Source organism: Drosophila navojoa, chromosome 2 (assembly GCF_054131105.1).
Source record: "Drosophila navojoa isolate 15081-1374.11 chromosome 2, UAZ_NAV_1.0, whole genome shotgun sequence".
NCBI lineage: Eukaryota > Metazoa > Arthropoda > Insecta > Diptera > Drosophilidae > Drosophila > Drosophila navojoa.
The window spans coordinates 7,902,107-7,919,614 of NC_142890.1; the positions used below are offsets into that span (position 1 = coordinate 7,902,107).

Below are 17,508 nucleotides of genomic sequence, written 5' to 3' on the forward strand. Positions count from 1 at the left end.
GGTGTCAGTGTCCTCGTTAGGAGATTCTTGCTTGTGCGCAGCGCATTTTCTTTTGTTGCAAATAAAATCGATAACATTTTATGGCAATTTAATATGACCTTCATGGCATAGATACTCGCATACAGATGCTGCAGTATACATATAGATATACATAAATATATACACACATTTTCATATATACATATCTTAGATACCATCATTTTCATTGAATTTTCATTTCCTTGCCTGAGTTTTCTTTTGTTTTTCTTATTTGGTCATCGTGTAGGCGGTTTTTGTGCACATAAATACGGCGATATTTGGCTTGCAATTCTGACGTTTAGCGCAAGGGCAAAAAGTTTTGCACTCGCCTCTCAACAGGTCCCCTAATGGACGATACTTGGCTTTCGCCTTGCACTTTTGCTAAGGTCAGCGATTTGACATTGAGCTCGACACGCGAGACTGTCAATGAACTCCCCTTTATACATTTGCACCATTCGAAAAAAGTTTTCCAATTCGAGGCGCACAATCCTGTTGAATCAGTTTCGAGTTTCTAGTTTCGAGTGATGCAGCAGCAAAACTGGTGTAAATTTAATGAAAAAAGAATTCTTTATTTAATTTCATAGAATCTTCGGTATTTTTACTAGAGTGAACTATTAAATCTCTTTCTGTTATGTTGTAGTCAAAGGAAAATAAGATAAGCTCAGAATCAATTGTCATGTTATAATATAATATATTATATCTGTATTATAGAACTATAGCTCTATCATAGAATATAGAATATTGATATTCTGAGATCTCGGCGTTCATACGGACAGACGGACGAATGGACGAACGGTCGGACAGGGCTATATCGACTCAGCTCGTCGTGCTGATCAAGAATATATATACTTTATGGGGTCTGCGATGATTCCTTCTGCCCGTTACATACTTTTCAGAAAAACATTATGCCCCGACTTCCCATTTTCAATGGGTTCAGGGTACACAAATAATAATAAAATAAAGCGCAATGTGTGTCAATCTTCTTCAAGCAGCTAAGTTCTGGCTGCGACGGAAAAAAAAAAACGAAAATAAACATTGCTGAAAAGCGAATTATTTGTGGAGTGTGCAGATATACAAAAATACTAAACCTAACCCAGTTGGATGTTCCTTTTCTATCGTCGTAGACTAGTAAATATTATTGCTTTAGACAGCTGTTCATATTTATTCAAAAAATGTATACCGTATGCGTTTAGTAAGCCGCCGAAATGATGCTCTTAGCCATCTTTTAGACCTAACATCATGAAACTATTCACCTTAAATTAATCGGAACGATCCGCATTGGATGATTCGCTTGATTCTTGTTCACGACATCAAAAATAAAAGAATTACAAGATGTCACCCATTAAACAATAATTATTGCGGAATTTGCGTAATAAGCCCATTCGAATACGAGTTCTACTTCGTAAATGCGATTAAGGAACACATTGATCAAACTTTTTATGTCTGACTGTTTGATTGTTTTCACAGTTAAACAAATATTTAAATATTTTTGTTTGTTTGTTTTTTTTTTTTTTTTTTTGGTTTCTTTTTTTTTTCAATTTGTCTTATATATAACAATAAGCAAATGTATTAGAAATAATTAACAATAACCGGATGTCTTTAGAATATTTTGCATTTGTTGTCACAGATGGTAAATGCTTCAATACACGAAAACAAACACGAAAGTACAAATTTGCAAGCTCCAAATTTGTATAAATTGAACTCCACCGGCCACAATTTGGCATTCGAAACGAACTCCCCGATACTGAGATGAGAATACTAACGGTTATCTTGGGCTGTGCCTTCTTGGTCATTTGCCTGATTCCAGAGGCTCCCGCTACGGGAACAGCAGCAGCCGATCCACCCCCCGAAGCAGCCGCTCCGGACGCAGCAGCCACTCCGGACGCAGCAGCCACTCCGGACGCAGCAGCCACTCCGGCCGCAGGATCCGAAACAACTGTCGCCAGTACCGATGCTGAGACGACTGCTAGTTCAGCGCAGGTTCAACTGGTTCGACTGCGGACTCGCTTGCGCCGCATAAGGGCGCGTCAAAGAAGGGCCGAACGCAGAGCGAGGAATCTCCAAAGGCGCCTGCTCGCCCAAAGGAGAAGGGCTCAAGCGATGCGAAGAAGGAACCGGAACAGAGGTGGAAACAGAATCAGAGTACCCAGAGTCGCCAATCGGGGTTAAGCTGAACCATTAACTTGCTGTTTATCTCTTCAGATAATGAATTCAATTAACTTGATTAATAAAGAACATATGCATACCAAATTTCAGCTCTCTAGCTCTTATTACTTCTGAGATCTAGGCGTTCATACGGACGGACGGACATACGGACATATATCGATATATCGTGCACTTTGTGGGGTCTGCGATGATTCCTTCTGCCTGTTACATACTTTTCACAAAACCATTATACCCTGATTTCGCATTTCCAATGGGTTCAGGGTTATAGCCTGAAAATTGAAGCTACTCATGTAAAATACATTATTAATAAAATACTTGGGCAACGCTATCTCAGACAGCTCTCTAGGGTTGTCCAAAATTTTTAAAATATCTTATCATATTTATGATATTTAAAGTTTTGAAAAAGTACTAAAATGATATTTGATACTCAACTTTAAAAAAATCTATATATTAGCATTTTTCGAGTTTTTTTTTTTTTTAACTTTTTGAAAACGTTTTTCCCACAATAAATTTGATATGATCGTGATATGATCATCCGACATACGACTTTGTGAGTCGCTAACACCACATTTTATTTCCGACGCAAGTCGCTCCAAAGGCACTGCGCTACCAGGGGTGGTTAGGCACTGACTTCATGTATTTTTCTCAGCTTAATGTTTTTATCTGAAAACAAAAATAAATATTTGGCAATGATTTATACTAAATAATTATACTAAATAGCTAAGCAGCCGAAATGAATACTTGCCTTGGGCCGGCCAGGCTTTTAAATTGCGGCGCACATGTTTTGAGAAGGTGTGCTAGACGTACTCTCTCCACGCACCGGACGGGCATGTTGTCTCTGCAAATCGTAAAGACATTTGCTTCTTATATATCCCTTGTCTTTTGTCCATTTTTGTAATGAAGAAAAGTTAATAAAAACCAGATTACACATTTCTTCTTACTTACCTTTGAAAGATTCAGCGTTTCTGAAAGATTGTTGAATTTTTTGGTTTTCATCAGAGTTCATCAAACCCTAATTATTTTGGCAAACGAATAGAATTTTAGAATCATAAATTGCGAAACTATCCAAAGGAAAATCAATTGTGGTGTATTCCGAGAAAGCACACATAGAAATGTGACGGTACCTTAAATGAGGTTTAAGTACTTACCTTTTTTTGGTTGCACTTTAGAAAAGCTGTCCTATTTTTAAAGTCCTCATAATTCGTTTTCAACATATTCAATTTATTTTGCTTTTGCGCTTTTTCATTTATCACAAAACTAAAAAATAAAAGAAATCACAAAAAATATTTTATATTTGGGCAAAAAAAAAAAAAAAACGATATAAATATAATTCTTAAGCAAAAAAAAAAAAAAAAAAAAAACGATATATTAGTATTTCGATATATTTTCGACAGCCCTACTGCTCTCTTCAAATTATTAATTATCTAAGATTTGTTAATAAGCGGAAGCTTTCGAAAGTGACTAAAAGTATGCAAACTTATAAATAAAATGAATGAGCCAACTATTAATAATAAACAAAAAATAAAAAAACTTTTATACGTGTTTTTTAATGAATGTTTCGTCATTTTCAATTTTCGTGTACAAAGATGCGTGAATTTTTATTTTATTATTACTTGATAAATACTTTGATCTGATATAGCCTTCAACAAATTCACTTAAGAGTTACGCCCATTAAAGTAACATTTTTAGTCGTTTGACTTTAACTTCTCAGCCTTGAAATCTGGACTGGAGTCATAACTCATATGAGTAGTTCGAGTAAATGTTGCTCAGAGTTTCGAGAAGGCATGGCTGAGAGTCTCTAATAGCACACTTAACCCATTCCCAAATGCCACTCAGCTGCCCCTTACTCCCCTTCCCTCCCCCTCACTCTTTCACTCTGTTTCCCTGTTTCTCTGGTCAGTGCTTGAACAATAACTCAAAGCATTAGTCGCTTGAGAAATTGTCTGTTTACCTTGTTGGGCTTTGGCTGGTTGGCAGTGCAGTTGCCGTTGCCAAATGGCACTCAAAGTGCGCCAAATATGAAAAATGAGACGCAGGAAGCGAAATTACAAACTGCGCGCCAGCCGAGGCGAAGGCGCTGCTGAGGGCAGCTTCCTGATATCCTTGGTGCACCTACAGACATGGCCGCAACAAAAGCAAATGAAAACTTGAAGTAATAATTGCGCAGTCCCAGTTCGGTCTAAGCAGACCCGGATCCCAGGCCCAAGACGGCGTCAGCAGCGCCGCGGGGCCTGAGGCCAGGGCTACACATTTTCATTTGGTCATGTCCGGTCGTCATCATCATCGTCGTCGTCGTTGTCGTCGCCCCGCAATGTTTGTCCAGACGACCCCAAGTACTACAAACACACACACACACAGCTGCTGCTGCTTTTCTTCTTTCATTCTTTGGCTTGCGCTCTGTCAACGGCAAATGTTGCCAGCGCGTCGCGCTGACCGCTGACCGCTGTCCAGTTGGGGACACCTCGTCTAAGTGGGCTTCATCAGTTGCGCTTCGCTGAGCTCGGGCAGCGTCATAATCGTTGTCGTCTTTTATTTTCGTTGCGTTTTTTGCCCTTTTGCTTTTTGCGGTTTTTATTTTTTGGGGTCAAAGTTCAGCCACGTCTGCTTATTTATCTTTAAGATTCTAGCCACACACACACACACACACACACATGCGCACACATTTTGCACAGGTTTTTGTCACCAGAGCCCCTGAGTTATGAGCCCCAACAATGCGTCGCCGCATTGCCAGCCCAGCCACACTGCGTTTTTGTCCATGTCCACTCTACGGTTGCCATTTGCAGCGCCTCAACTCAACTCGACTGGACTGAAGTCGACTTGCTGCCAAGTGTCTCTGTGTGTGTCGCACGTGGCTTACGGCCTTAAGTGGAAACTGTAGTTTTTCTTACTTAACCGTGCCACACATACGACGCAGCGTCGGCCACATCATAAAGATTTGTGTCTGCGCTCTTGTGCCATAAGTCAAGTGCCGGTCGCAGTTCACGGAGCTCGCATTCGGTCGGGTTCAGGTTGGGGCCAAGCTCAGCTGGGCAGCTTCAGTGCGCGCTGCGCCTTAATTAAGAATGCGTATTAAACAATTACGGTGACCAGCTCGAAAAGACTTTGCCATTTGCAGCGGCATTAATTCAATTTGTCACACTTTACGAGTGCCCAACTTTTACTCCAGCTCCGGCTCCTGCTCGAGTCTCTGAGCTTCACAGCTTTACACTTTAGCCACAAAAAGTGGAGCAGCTGGCCAAGTGGTTGGCCGTCCTGTGGCATCCAATGCCATTTTCAATTTGACTATGCCGGAAGTTACCTGCTGGCGCCAGCCTCATGCTAACACACACACACACAGTAAGAGCAGGAGTAGCAGGAGTAGCACCACCAGCAGCTGGGCTGGCACTGAAGTCATTTCCTGTGCTGAGTCTGGCTGCCCTGCTGTCCAGTGGTTTTAAGTGTCCCATGTGGCCAGCAGGCACTAGAACTAGATTAAATTGGCATCTTTTGTTGTGGAGTGTCGAAGTGACTTTGTTTTCACATATGAGACACAGAGTAAGAGAGAGAGAGAGAGAGAGCGAGAGAGCGAGCAAATTAAAACTTGACTCATATGTGTGTGTGTTTGTGAGATACTCTACTCTCCTTCCACTGTTGCTACTCCTGCTGCTCCTGCTTTTACTGTGTGTGTGTGTGTGCTTGTTTGTTTTAGCTAAAGTCCTTGGGGGCATTCTAGCAGCCAGCTGAATGTTGGCGCACAAGCTGCCTTGTGTTTGCCGAACATTTTTAAAGCCTCTCTCGGTGATTCTCAGGCGACAGAGCTTGAGTATAACATTAAAATGTAACTAACATCTTTTGGTGTTTTAATAATATGCTCGTATGTGGTGTAGGCATCTCAAGGTCACTTGCGTTGCATCTGTTGTGGGCGTGGCTAAGGAGGTGGCAATCTTGAAACATGGCAAACCTATTGTTGTATCTATAGATTCATAAGAAATTAAATGGATGAGGCAAATCGGACAGGAGCAAGCATTTGTTGGGTTTTTTAACAGATATTTTCAAGATTTTCTACTGATTTGCTGTTCATTTATTTTACATAGAGATCTATATATGAATGATTATATCTGACTCCAAATCAGCTCTTTTAAGCCCGATAAAATCGTGCATATAATTAAATCTCTACATATGGATGACTTGATCGGACTTCATGTCAGAACTCTTCTAGTTCCATGTGGAGTAAGTAGTATTTTAAAAATGCATAACCTACATATAAGTATATACGATCAAATTTAATAAAAAATTATGGATTATTTAGTCAGAAAACTTCCTCTTTAAATAAACCATAGTTGATTTTTGCTTGTTTGGTTACTTGGTTTGGTTGCTGCAAACGCGCCCCTCTACGCGCTTCTCATGTCAGCCAGGCCCATTCATCAGCTGTTTTAATTGATTGCCGGCATTTCGTGTCGCTTTGCTGCCTTCGGCATTTTGGCCGCTTGCACAAATCGGCGATTAATTAAATATTTACAAGCTCAATTGGGCGGCAATGAATGCTAATTAATTTGTTGTTTTAAGCTGAAAGGCGGCTGCCTCTTATCTTTACGCTTGACGTGAGCTCTGCGCTGGATTTCGATTGATTATGGCTGATGGCAGCTGAAGCTGAAGCTGAAGCTGAAGCCAGGCAGAGCTGAGCAGAGCTGTCCCAGTCAAGTGAGTGAGAGAGAAAATCAACCCTTTGAGCCTGAGACGGACTGAGGCTGGACACTGATGCCAGGCACACTTCCGCATCGTTGCGATGCTTTTGGGTCTTGGCATGTCTAATTGAAAAACTTTGCTCGGCTGCAATGTTGCCAAAGTAAAACTGAAGCAACTGAATAAGTGCAAATTGCCAAAACTCAAATACAAACTGACACACACACACTGGGACACTCTGTCGAATAGTTATCAAACACACATGAAACAATTCAATAAATGTAACTAGATATGTTTTGTCAAGTTACAAAAGATTGTTGCTGCTGCATTCGAAATGCGGTTAATTTTCTTGAAAGTTTCCGCCAAGTGCCAAATGGAACTTGATGCCAAGTTTACAGCTGCGGCTGTACTCCGACTCCGGCCGGACTGCTGTGTGTGCTCCGGTTAATGCAATGTCCTCTCCGAGCTACACTCTATCTCTAGGCAATCTCTGATGGCGCATGGCACGCATTACATTTGATATTCTGGCTACTTTCAATTTCTTTCGGGCCAAGATTTTTAATTGCTCGATACGTTTCGCATATGAATTGTGGCCAGACGAAACAAACAAGTTAATTAAACGTTTCCGGCCAAAACTTTTTGCATGTTATCTCTCCGCTGGCATCGTGCCACTCCTCCCTCGGTCAGCCCCACTCCCCCACCTCCGCATATTCGGCTGGTGAATGGCGCTTTTAATTACACAGATTTGTATGCCATTCACTTTCGGCCCGAATTTGTCTTGTATTACACGCATTTGCGGCCGGGGCGCACACTCGGCCGCTCAGTTTTGTATATGTAAATTTATTATTTATTAACATTAATTATGTTGGCCAGTGTGCGAGTGGTAATTGCAGACGCCGTCATCTAGCTTGCCCACTGTCGTCAAATTTCATCTGGCTGGCTATCTGGCTAGCTGGCTGACTTTGCTGATGTCAGCGCTCCAATTAACTGGCAATTTGTATGGCTCATGGAATACATGATGATATAGGATATCCCATATAGCTGACCTCGTAAGTGAGAGAAATATCAGGGGATAAGGTAACAGTAGTTCCTGGACTCATGACTAACTCAGGGTTTTCTCTATCATTCAAATTTTCTATTATCCAATATAATATATTTATATATTATATATTTATAGTAATCAATATTAGTATTAATAAAAAAAACCTTTATTTATTTAAAATTCGCGAATTCTCCGCCTTTGCCATACCTCCTCCATTTGCTTTCGCGAATAATATATAAACAAGTAAGACGGCTCTAGTCGAGACTGCTCGACTAGGAAATACCCTGAACCCTCCAAGCTGATATTCTTATCGCTCTGCACTTCTTTTATGCACGCACATATACATACATATGCATCCACCCTCACGCGCCCCCGCTCTGCTAGCTGCGCAGTAAGCAGCGACTGAGAATTTATTTGTTGAATAACTTCTTTTGTTGTATGTCTACATCGTATGGTCGTACTGCGTATGGTATACACGTATATGCACACAAAACTGCAGTTCTCTAGCTTTTGTATATTCTGAGATCGACGAACTCATACTGACGGACGGACGGATAGACGGACAGACGGACAGACGGACAGACGGACATGGCTATATCGACTCGGCTCGTCGTGCTGATCAAGAATATATATACTTTATGGGGTCTGCGATAATTTCTTCTGCCCATTTCATACTTTTCACAAAACCATTATACCCTGATTCCCCATTTTCAATGATAATGATAAAATAAAGCGCAATGTGCGTCAATCTTCTTCAAACAGCTAAGTTCGAAGGAAAAACCGCGCACTACACTCGTAAATATTATTGCTTTAGCCAGCTGTTCATATATTTATTCAAAAAATGTATACCGTATGCGTTTAGTAAGCCGCCGAAATGATGCTCTTAATCATCTTTCAGACCTAACATAATGAAACTATTCACCTGAAGTTAATCGGAACAATCCGCATCGAATGATTCGCTTGATTCTTGTTTACGACATCAAAAATAAGAGAATTACAAGATGTCACCCATTAAATAATAATTATTGCGGAATTTGCTTAATAAACCCATTCGAATACGAGTTCTACTTCGTATATTATTATTAAGGAACACATTGATAAAGTTATTTGTATCTGACTGATTGATTGTTTTCACTGTTAAGTATACGAATTCATTAAACAGACATTTGAATATTTGACAATGTTTTGCATTTGTTGTCACAGATGGTAAATGCTTCAATTCACGCAAAACAAACACGAAAGTACAAATTCGCAAACTCCAAATCTGTATAAATTGGACGCCACCTGCCACAATTTGGCATTCGAAACGAACTTCGCGATATCGAGATGAGAATACTAACGCTTATTCTGGGCTGTGCCTTCTTGGCCATTTGCCTGATTCCAACGGATATTAGCTGCGAATCGACGGCCGCTCCGGGAGGATCGACGGCCGCTCCGGGAGGATCGACGGCCGCTCCGGGAGGATCGACGGCCGCTCCGGGAGGAGCGACATCCGCTCCTGGAGGTGCAGGAGCTACAACTGTCTCCAATTCCGGCTCTGAGACGACTACTAGTGCAGCGGAGGCTCAAGTGGCTCGACTGCAGGCTCGCTTGCGCCGCATGTTGAGGAATCAAAGAAGGGCCCAACGCAGAAGGAGGAATCGCCGAAGGCGCCTGCTCGCCCAAAGGAGAAGGGCTCAATTGATGCGAAGGAGAAGAAACCGGAACAGAGGTGCAAACAGGGGCAGACCATTCGGAAATCAGGGTTAAGCTGAACCATTAACATGCAGGCATATATAAAAAAAAAAAAAAAAAAAAAAATTATAATAATAAAGAAATAAATATGAAAACTGATTATTTTTCACAAGATAAAAATTTGTCCGATCCGTCCACTAGGGGCGTGGCAAATCGGACCTGAAGATATAGTGATTTTTGAAATTCTGCAATATTTTGGACACTATTGATGCCAGACCCTCAAATTTTGTATATATACTTGGGCTGACCAACCCAGACCAAAAAGCTTCGGAATATGTGAATGAGTATTTCGCAGTCGCTAACACCCGACTACAACTTTCTTACTTGCTTTAAACTGCGCTATAGAGCTAAGGACAGAAGCTGCTGGAAATGAAAATAATTTTAAAAAGAAATTAACAAAAAAAAAAAAAAATTAAGCAAATACAAATTGAAGCTACTCATATAAATATATACATATATACATTTTATTATTCTTGTGCTATATACAAAAACCGAAACTCTATAAAATGCGTCTCAATATATATTTAAAATTTGGAGACTTTAGCTTTAAAGATGTAGGAGATATAATTTTAGAGCTGCTTTTCGATAGGATTACTATCGTAAACAAAATAACGGGATGAGTGATAAACTCGATATGCGATTAAATTCTCATAGTCTTGATTTACCCTATTTAATCTTTAAATTCAATAATCTTTAAATTTAATAACTTAAATAGCATCAACTTATTCCCAATTCATCCTGCTTGGACTCCTCCCACTTTGATTGCGCTCAAAAGTAGGCAACGAATATCGCCAGCTCGTCTCCTTGCTGTGTCTTTAAACACATTGAGCTAGCAGTTGCGTAGTCAGTGAGCATTTAATAGTTTTACATGCAATTAACACTTAAAGCCAATTGACACACGCACACGGGCATATAAACTGTGTGTGTGTGTGAGTGTGAGTGTGTGCGTGTGTGTGTTTAGCTGCTGTTGGCACTTGTCGTAGTACGTGTTAATAAAACTAATTTTATTAGCTAACTAGTGTAAGTAGCGGTTTCCACACGTTGTTTGTCTATGGCAGGCATTCACTTGTGTGTGTGTGAGTGGGTGTATGTGTCTCTGTGTGTGTGTTGCCTAAAACAACAAAACAGAGCACACGTTTGGCATTAATTTAATCCTTCCGCAAAATAAAGTGATACCGCCAGCCACTAACAAGGCAAACACATTATATATTTATGCATACATCAGCACACACACACACATACACACATGTGTATATTCACTCAATGAATTAGCTGTCTGTCGCGTTTGTGTGTTTGCATATGTGTGAGTCTTTTAATTGCTGTCGTCAAAGGCTGAGGTAAGAATAATTGCAAGATTGGGGATAATGTGTCAGGCTGAGTGCTGAATGAGCTAGCTAGCTGCAAGCTGATTACATCAAAAGCCAAGCTCACAAGACACACACACACACACACACACACACACACGTACAGATAGCGACTCATTCACACTTTGAAGTGTCAACGGCGTATGGGAATGGGAAAACGCAACCACGTTATCCATCAAGACATCTTTCACTTTTGTCAGCGAAACAACAATGGCCTCTTAATTACGTGTGTGTCTCTTACTTTGTCTGTCTGTTTGTCAGTATGTGTGCGTACGGGTGTGTGTGTGTGTGCCTTGTGAGTGTTTGTCTAGGGCGCCCACAGTCTGATGTTTGCCTGACACTTTGCCTTTGCCACTCGCGCCACTTGTTGGCCAAGTTTCTCATCGAGTTGGGCAACGGCTTTGAGTTGACTTTGCTTTGGCCATAATTGGAGCAGCATTTCTTTTGGCATTGAAGCATATTGCTGAAGTGCTGCCTGCAGGCCATTGCGCTGTAGACCAACAGGATGTTAATTTCAATTTAAATGCTGGCTAGCCATGCTGTGTAGCTGCCTGTGTCCAATTGTCACATACGACGTCCTTAGCTGGCAGCGCTTTGCCCGGTTCCATTGTTGCCATCGACTTCGTTTGCTCAGCAGATGTCTCAAGGAGCAGCAGCAACTGTTCAACTGCTCAACTGGTAAACAGCCTTTGGGCACTTGCGGTCAGTGAGCTAACCTTTGACCGCAAAGGCAGTGCCAGTCCTCTAGCTGGGCTGCATTTCCGCCTTTCGATGCGCACTTTAATTAGATTCCCCCCTCTCCGCGGCAGGCCCAGCGGCCAATCGTAGTCATACTTTGATAACTTCAAATGAACTCATTCACTCATACATAATTGAGTAATATAGCCTTTAATTATAAACATGCAACAAGCAGTAACAATTCTCTGCATGCTAAAAGAAATCTTTTATATGAAATATGTAGATGTTTGAAAGTTTCGTGCGGATCCAAGTTTGACTTCAGTTTTTACTACTTCTTCACCTATGCCTAGATAATTAAATTAATATTTTTATCATTTATCTATAGAATTTTGTACCATATATTAGTATTTACATACATTTTTTAACAAATAAGTATATGAAATTTTATATTAGTTTTCAAAATATTTATATTAGTATTTAAAATAAATTTATATACAAATAAATATATAAAATTTCATAAATTAATTTATCATTAAAAAATTCTGCATTTTTGCTTTAATTTTTAATTTTAATTAATTTATATAAATATAATTTATTTACTTAAGAGTCCCACATATTCTTGTAAATTTATATGTGAAATAAATGGAAATATTTCTTTAACAGATTATATGCCAACAGTTCAAGGCCTTTCATTTCAGTTTCACTTACTATAAGGCAGTAGAATATAGTATAACTGTAAATAACAGATTTGAGCTCTAGTAGCTGTTCATTTGGCTAATTAAAATGGTATGAACAAACAAGCGCCAACACACTTTTGCGCACATGGCAAACAAAGATATAAGAAGCAGAAAAATGCAGAGTCAATTAGTGAATTATCGGCGGAGAATGAGTTGCTGCCGTGCCGGTTGTTTTCCCAGCTGCCTTCGCCCGCTCATAATTCATATATCGAACGGGCAAATCTTGAACGAACGCCGGAAATCACGTACTAACGGAAAAGTTGCCACGTTGCGTGTTGGATTTTAGCATTATTGTCCTTTAAGCTAAGACAGCATGAGTATCAGCAGCAGCAGCAGCGGCTTCCACTTCCCCTTCCCCGCTCCCCCTTTCATCGACCACAACAGCTAATTAACGTTAATTTATTAAATCAGTGTGTAAGTAAAGGCATGCAGCAGGAGAGGGAGGAGTCGGCTGACTGGCTGCTTGGGTTAGCGGCGGCTGCTGCTGCTGCTGCTGGCAGAGATAAAAGTTTCACACGACTTACTCAGACTGCGGCCGGGGCTCAGGCTTATGGGGTACGCTTTTCTTAGCTGGAAAAGCATGAAAACCACACGCAGCAATTATTAATTCAATTATTTTAGCGCAAACAGCACCTAAGACGTTGCGCCCAAGAACAGACCAGACCAGACCAGGCCAGACCAGGCCGGGCTAGAGTGAAACTCGGGCAAAGACATAAATGCGTTGGTCTTAGTGTGGGCGTGGCAGTGTAGCAGAAAAGAGAAAACAAAAAATGTGAAGCTGTCTTTGAGTGCGCTTTGCTGAAATAGAGCAGCACAAACACAATTAAGACAGCGAGGACGTCAAGAAAGAGCATAGCAGAGTAGCTGCTCCGGCAAGGGCATGCGAAATTTAATTAGCTACATTCCACACACACACAGAGAGAGAGAGAGAGAGAGACGCGTGTGCCGCTTAGCCAAAGGGAAGGCGAATGTGAGCAACCACCTGCTTAGGTGGAGCTGCCCAGTGGTCGCCCTAGCGGTCGGCGTTGTCGCTGTCGCCGCCGGACATGCAAATTAATAACAGGCTTCCGTTTCCGGTCAAAAATGAGCGACGAAACGAGCGCAACTACAGCTAAAATAATAACATTTAAATACGATCGCAAGTCGTACTTGGAATACTCTAACCGAAGGCTGTGCAGAGAATGTAAAAAATATATAATATATAATTTATTAATATTATGTATTTTTTTTATATTTTATAATATTAATTTAATATTGTATAATACATATTTTTAATGTTGTATAATATATTTTTATATCCTGAACCCATTGAAAATCATTTAAAATGTTATTGCAATTTATATAAAATATTTAATATACATATTATATTTTTAATATGAAACAATTGTATTTATTCAAATTACATTACATATCTGCAAGTCTACATATGTACATATGTATATGCATGTATACATATATATATAGATTGTATCATAACAGCTATATCATAGCTAATGCTCGATATCTAACCAACTTTACTTGTAATACACTTTCCCTCCCAAAGCCCGCTTTAATAACAATCATAATGAGAGCCGTGGCCCAGGCAAAAATGAATATAAAAAATAGAAGAGAAAATTGTAAAGGGAACATATCCGCAGCGACAAAACGTGTTCGTAACAACTTCCGTGGCGGAATGTGACGCCGTGTGTGCACTATGTAAATGCGTGGAAAGTAGGTAAAATGCAAAAGTTTGCAACTTAAAGTCACCTGCGCTGGTTCCCAGAGCTCCGCACAGCGGCAGTTGAAACAAAAGTTTATGGGCAGCGCGAGGGGTGGACGGTGGGTGAACGGCGGGTGGGTGATGTCCCTTTTGTTTCAATTCACGGCAATTGCAAGTCAGCTCATCAGGCATCAGGTATAATTTGGCCAGGGACTATTTCATTTTACGGCCAAAGTGGCGCATTTGCATAAAGTTTTATTTTCTTTGACCCGCACTTGGGGATTTCCATTTGTCGCAGTCGCCAATTTCCATTTCATGTTTCCTTTTGCTACTTCAGCTACTTTGTCTACGACGTCTATGAAGTGATTTCCGTTTGCTTTGTTTCTTGTTCTGCTTGGTCTTTCTCTTTCTCTTTCTTTTTCTCATCTTTTTTGCAGCTATTGAATTTCAATATCCTCCGGCTGGCTCAGCGGGGTCAGTGCTTTGTTTAAAGCTGCGGCCATATCCATATCCCGGCTCGAATGATATGCTGTGCACGCTAATACCGTTAGAGCTGTTTACACACCGTCACAGCGGCACACGTCATACGTTACGCCTCCCCCCGCTCACAAGCATGTACGTACGCCCCCTTTCACACACATGCACGCAATACCAATAAAAGGTAATTTGAAAATCAAACACTTGCGGAGCCCCCCTCAAAAAGAGAGAAATCTGCTGAAGTGCAAACGGGAGATTTGGCTATCGTCGTCGTCGTCGTCGTCGTCGATTCGCCGTCTCACAGCAAATCCTTTCAATTGCTGCAATTTACAGGATAAATAGGATCAAAATCGAATTTAAATGGCAAACAAATTTTTCGTGATTTTGATTTTGTTGACAGAACTTTTCACTTATGTTGCAAAATAAGCAGATTATGTGATGACGGCGAAGGCGACGGCGACGGCGACGCACAGTGGGGCCTTTGCTCATTTTGCGTTGTAATTGTAATCGTAATTTTGAGCAAAGATATTTCAAAAATCATTCAACATAAAATTCTGTTAGCTTTAAAATTAATCAAACTTCAAAATGGGATTTTAGTCAAAGAAAAAATAAAAGAAGAGAAGAATATTTTTGTATAAAAAAGTGCACTTTGTATTAAATATATTTTTCTTATTTACTATATTTAAATTATTATTCTTTTCTTTCTTTTTTTTAGTTTTCTTGGTCGCTATCAATATCTAATAAACTTAAAGAAGTATTATTGACCACAGCATTTGGAGGCGCAACTTCTTTTTTGGCAGATGAAATTTTCTTGTAGCCGGGAAGAATGTCTACATTATGCTGTAGTAAAGCGCTGCGTAGAACGGAATACTTTTCCTTGGATAGCCCCAAATCCATGAACAACGCTAAGGCTTCGTCTGGAGTAAACTTTTTTGGAAGTGTATCCGGTTGCGTTGAAATACTCCTCGTAATCCTTTCTAGTGTTAGGGGACTTGCGTTCAGTACTACTTTCGTGATTTCCGATCTGCCTTTTTCCTTGAGTTTTGCATATTTCATAGATAGTGCCTCTGACAGATGTTCCTTTGACAAGGCTTTAGCAACTTCTCCAAGTTTCCTTTTCCTTGTATATGTTGAGCATTCCTGTAGAGTTTTAATCGGTCTGCCTCTATTTGCCGATGTACTTGGAATGTCATCATTGTCCAGTTCATGGCTTTCAAAGTCTGTTGATGCACGAAGCCAATCCACATTTTTTCTTTCGAAGCGGCTTCGTGTCCGTTTACACACTTTCCACTTCGCTCGGAGTTTATAATAAAGGTTCGTAACTTTCTGCTCCAGTGATGCATCTCTCAACAACGATGTGCTGCGATGCATACTTAATGCTCTCTTCACTTCCGTCAAAAATAGTTTCGAGTCGTTGCAGTCACGAAACAGATCAAACAAAGTCTGGTTTGACAAAGCCATAGTTCGAGCCGCGAACCAATTTCAAAATATGCACTGAAGTGGCTGCTCTAAAAAAGCCAATGCAGGACTATGCTTCAATAGTGAAATGGAGGTCCTTATATACCAGAATTGGACAGGCTAATGCACTCACACCCACCCCTTTCCTAGACCTAATTCTACCTAAATTGTTGCATAAAATGCATTGGGTAACTGTAATGCAACTAAAAGGTTAACTCCTTGACCTCTTCACATACGAGTACCTAGTTTTCATTAACAAGTGTTCGTTGACAATATTTTATATAAGTTAGAAACAAAAAGGGACAGCAACGGAAATTTTAAAGACAATTTAGAAAAACCCAAATCCTTTCAACAAACGGTCTGCTGCCGTCATTTCTACCTACGTGTTGTTGAAAATACATCAATATATCGATATGTCGATAACTATTCTTAAAACTCATTCTTCATCTTGTGGTTAATTTCCAATTGAATGGCATCAAAAAAAACAAAATCGGTTATTACTTGACTTATTTTTGCCACGCTCTGGCGGCAGAGACCCCACTGTGCGACGGCGACGTCGCTGCCTCTGCTGCTCAGCAGGATAAGCCAACAAGGGTTGCGCCTTGTCTATTGAACACCTACAGTACACGCACACACACACGCACACACTCTCACCGTCTGTACATTTGCATGAAAAACAGTTTCGCGCGTTCTTTTTTATTGAAATGCCTGAAAATATTTCAATTAAATGTTCACATGCACAGCTCAAGACACACGCATTAAATTATCAAAACTAACTGTATATCCACTCACACATATATGTACATACATATATTCATCTGTGTATCTGTTTATGTGGCTTGTATACCTAGCTATATCAATACCCATGCCAAATGTGAACTCATTCGATTTTATTTATTTTTACTCAAATAACTTTGTCGAGCGAAACTTTTGCTGAAGGCAGCTCGGTCGGGCGCCAAGTTTCGACACGAGCCCTTGGAGCCATCTCCTGGCAGCATAAACAAGATTAATTTCACATGTGCCCCATTTGGGTGGTGCTGTTGGAATGCTCAGTTATTACTTTGATTATGTTTATTTTAGTCATGAAATCCTAATGCCAGTTACTTGTGCACTTCTCGTTCATTTAATAAACTCGCAGACGAAGCGCGAAATTATTTTCACTGAATTTTCGCCTCACAATTATTGCTCTTTTGCTCTTCAGAACTTTTCTGTGATTAGCCAAGTGAAAAAACACGAGATTAGGCAAAACTATTCGCAACTTCATTAGTTTGTGCATAGAAATTATTTGGCTGAGGTGAGGCGCTATGCGAAATTCCATTATGAATACATCCAGGCGAATAGAAGCGATAACATTTTTTCAATGTTATCCCAATGTTAACGCTTAAATTGTCTTACAGTGGTGAAATAAATACTTAAAATAGTTTTGAAGGACATTTTTTTGAACTCAATTCGCATTCAATTTTATGAAAATAT

General features: G+C 40.2%; 1 protein-coding gene across 1 annotated transcript; it reads left to right on the forward strand.

Moving 5' to 3' along the window:
• The first annotated feature begins 1,726 nt into the window (after positions 1-1,726).
• Positions 1,727-2,268, forward strand: LOC149092101 (uncharacterized). Its single transcript, XM_089256545.1, has one exon. It carries the CDS (start codon positions 1,768-1,770, stop codon positions 2,185-2,187), a length of 420 nt encoding a protein of 139 aa, XP_089112671.1. The 5' UTR covers positions 1,727-1,767; the 3' UTR covers positions 2,188-2,268.
• Positions 2,269-17,508: the final 15,240 nt, after the last annotated feature.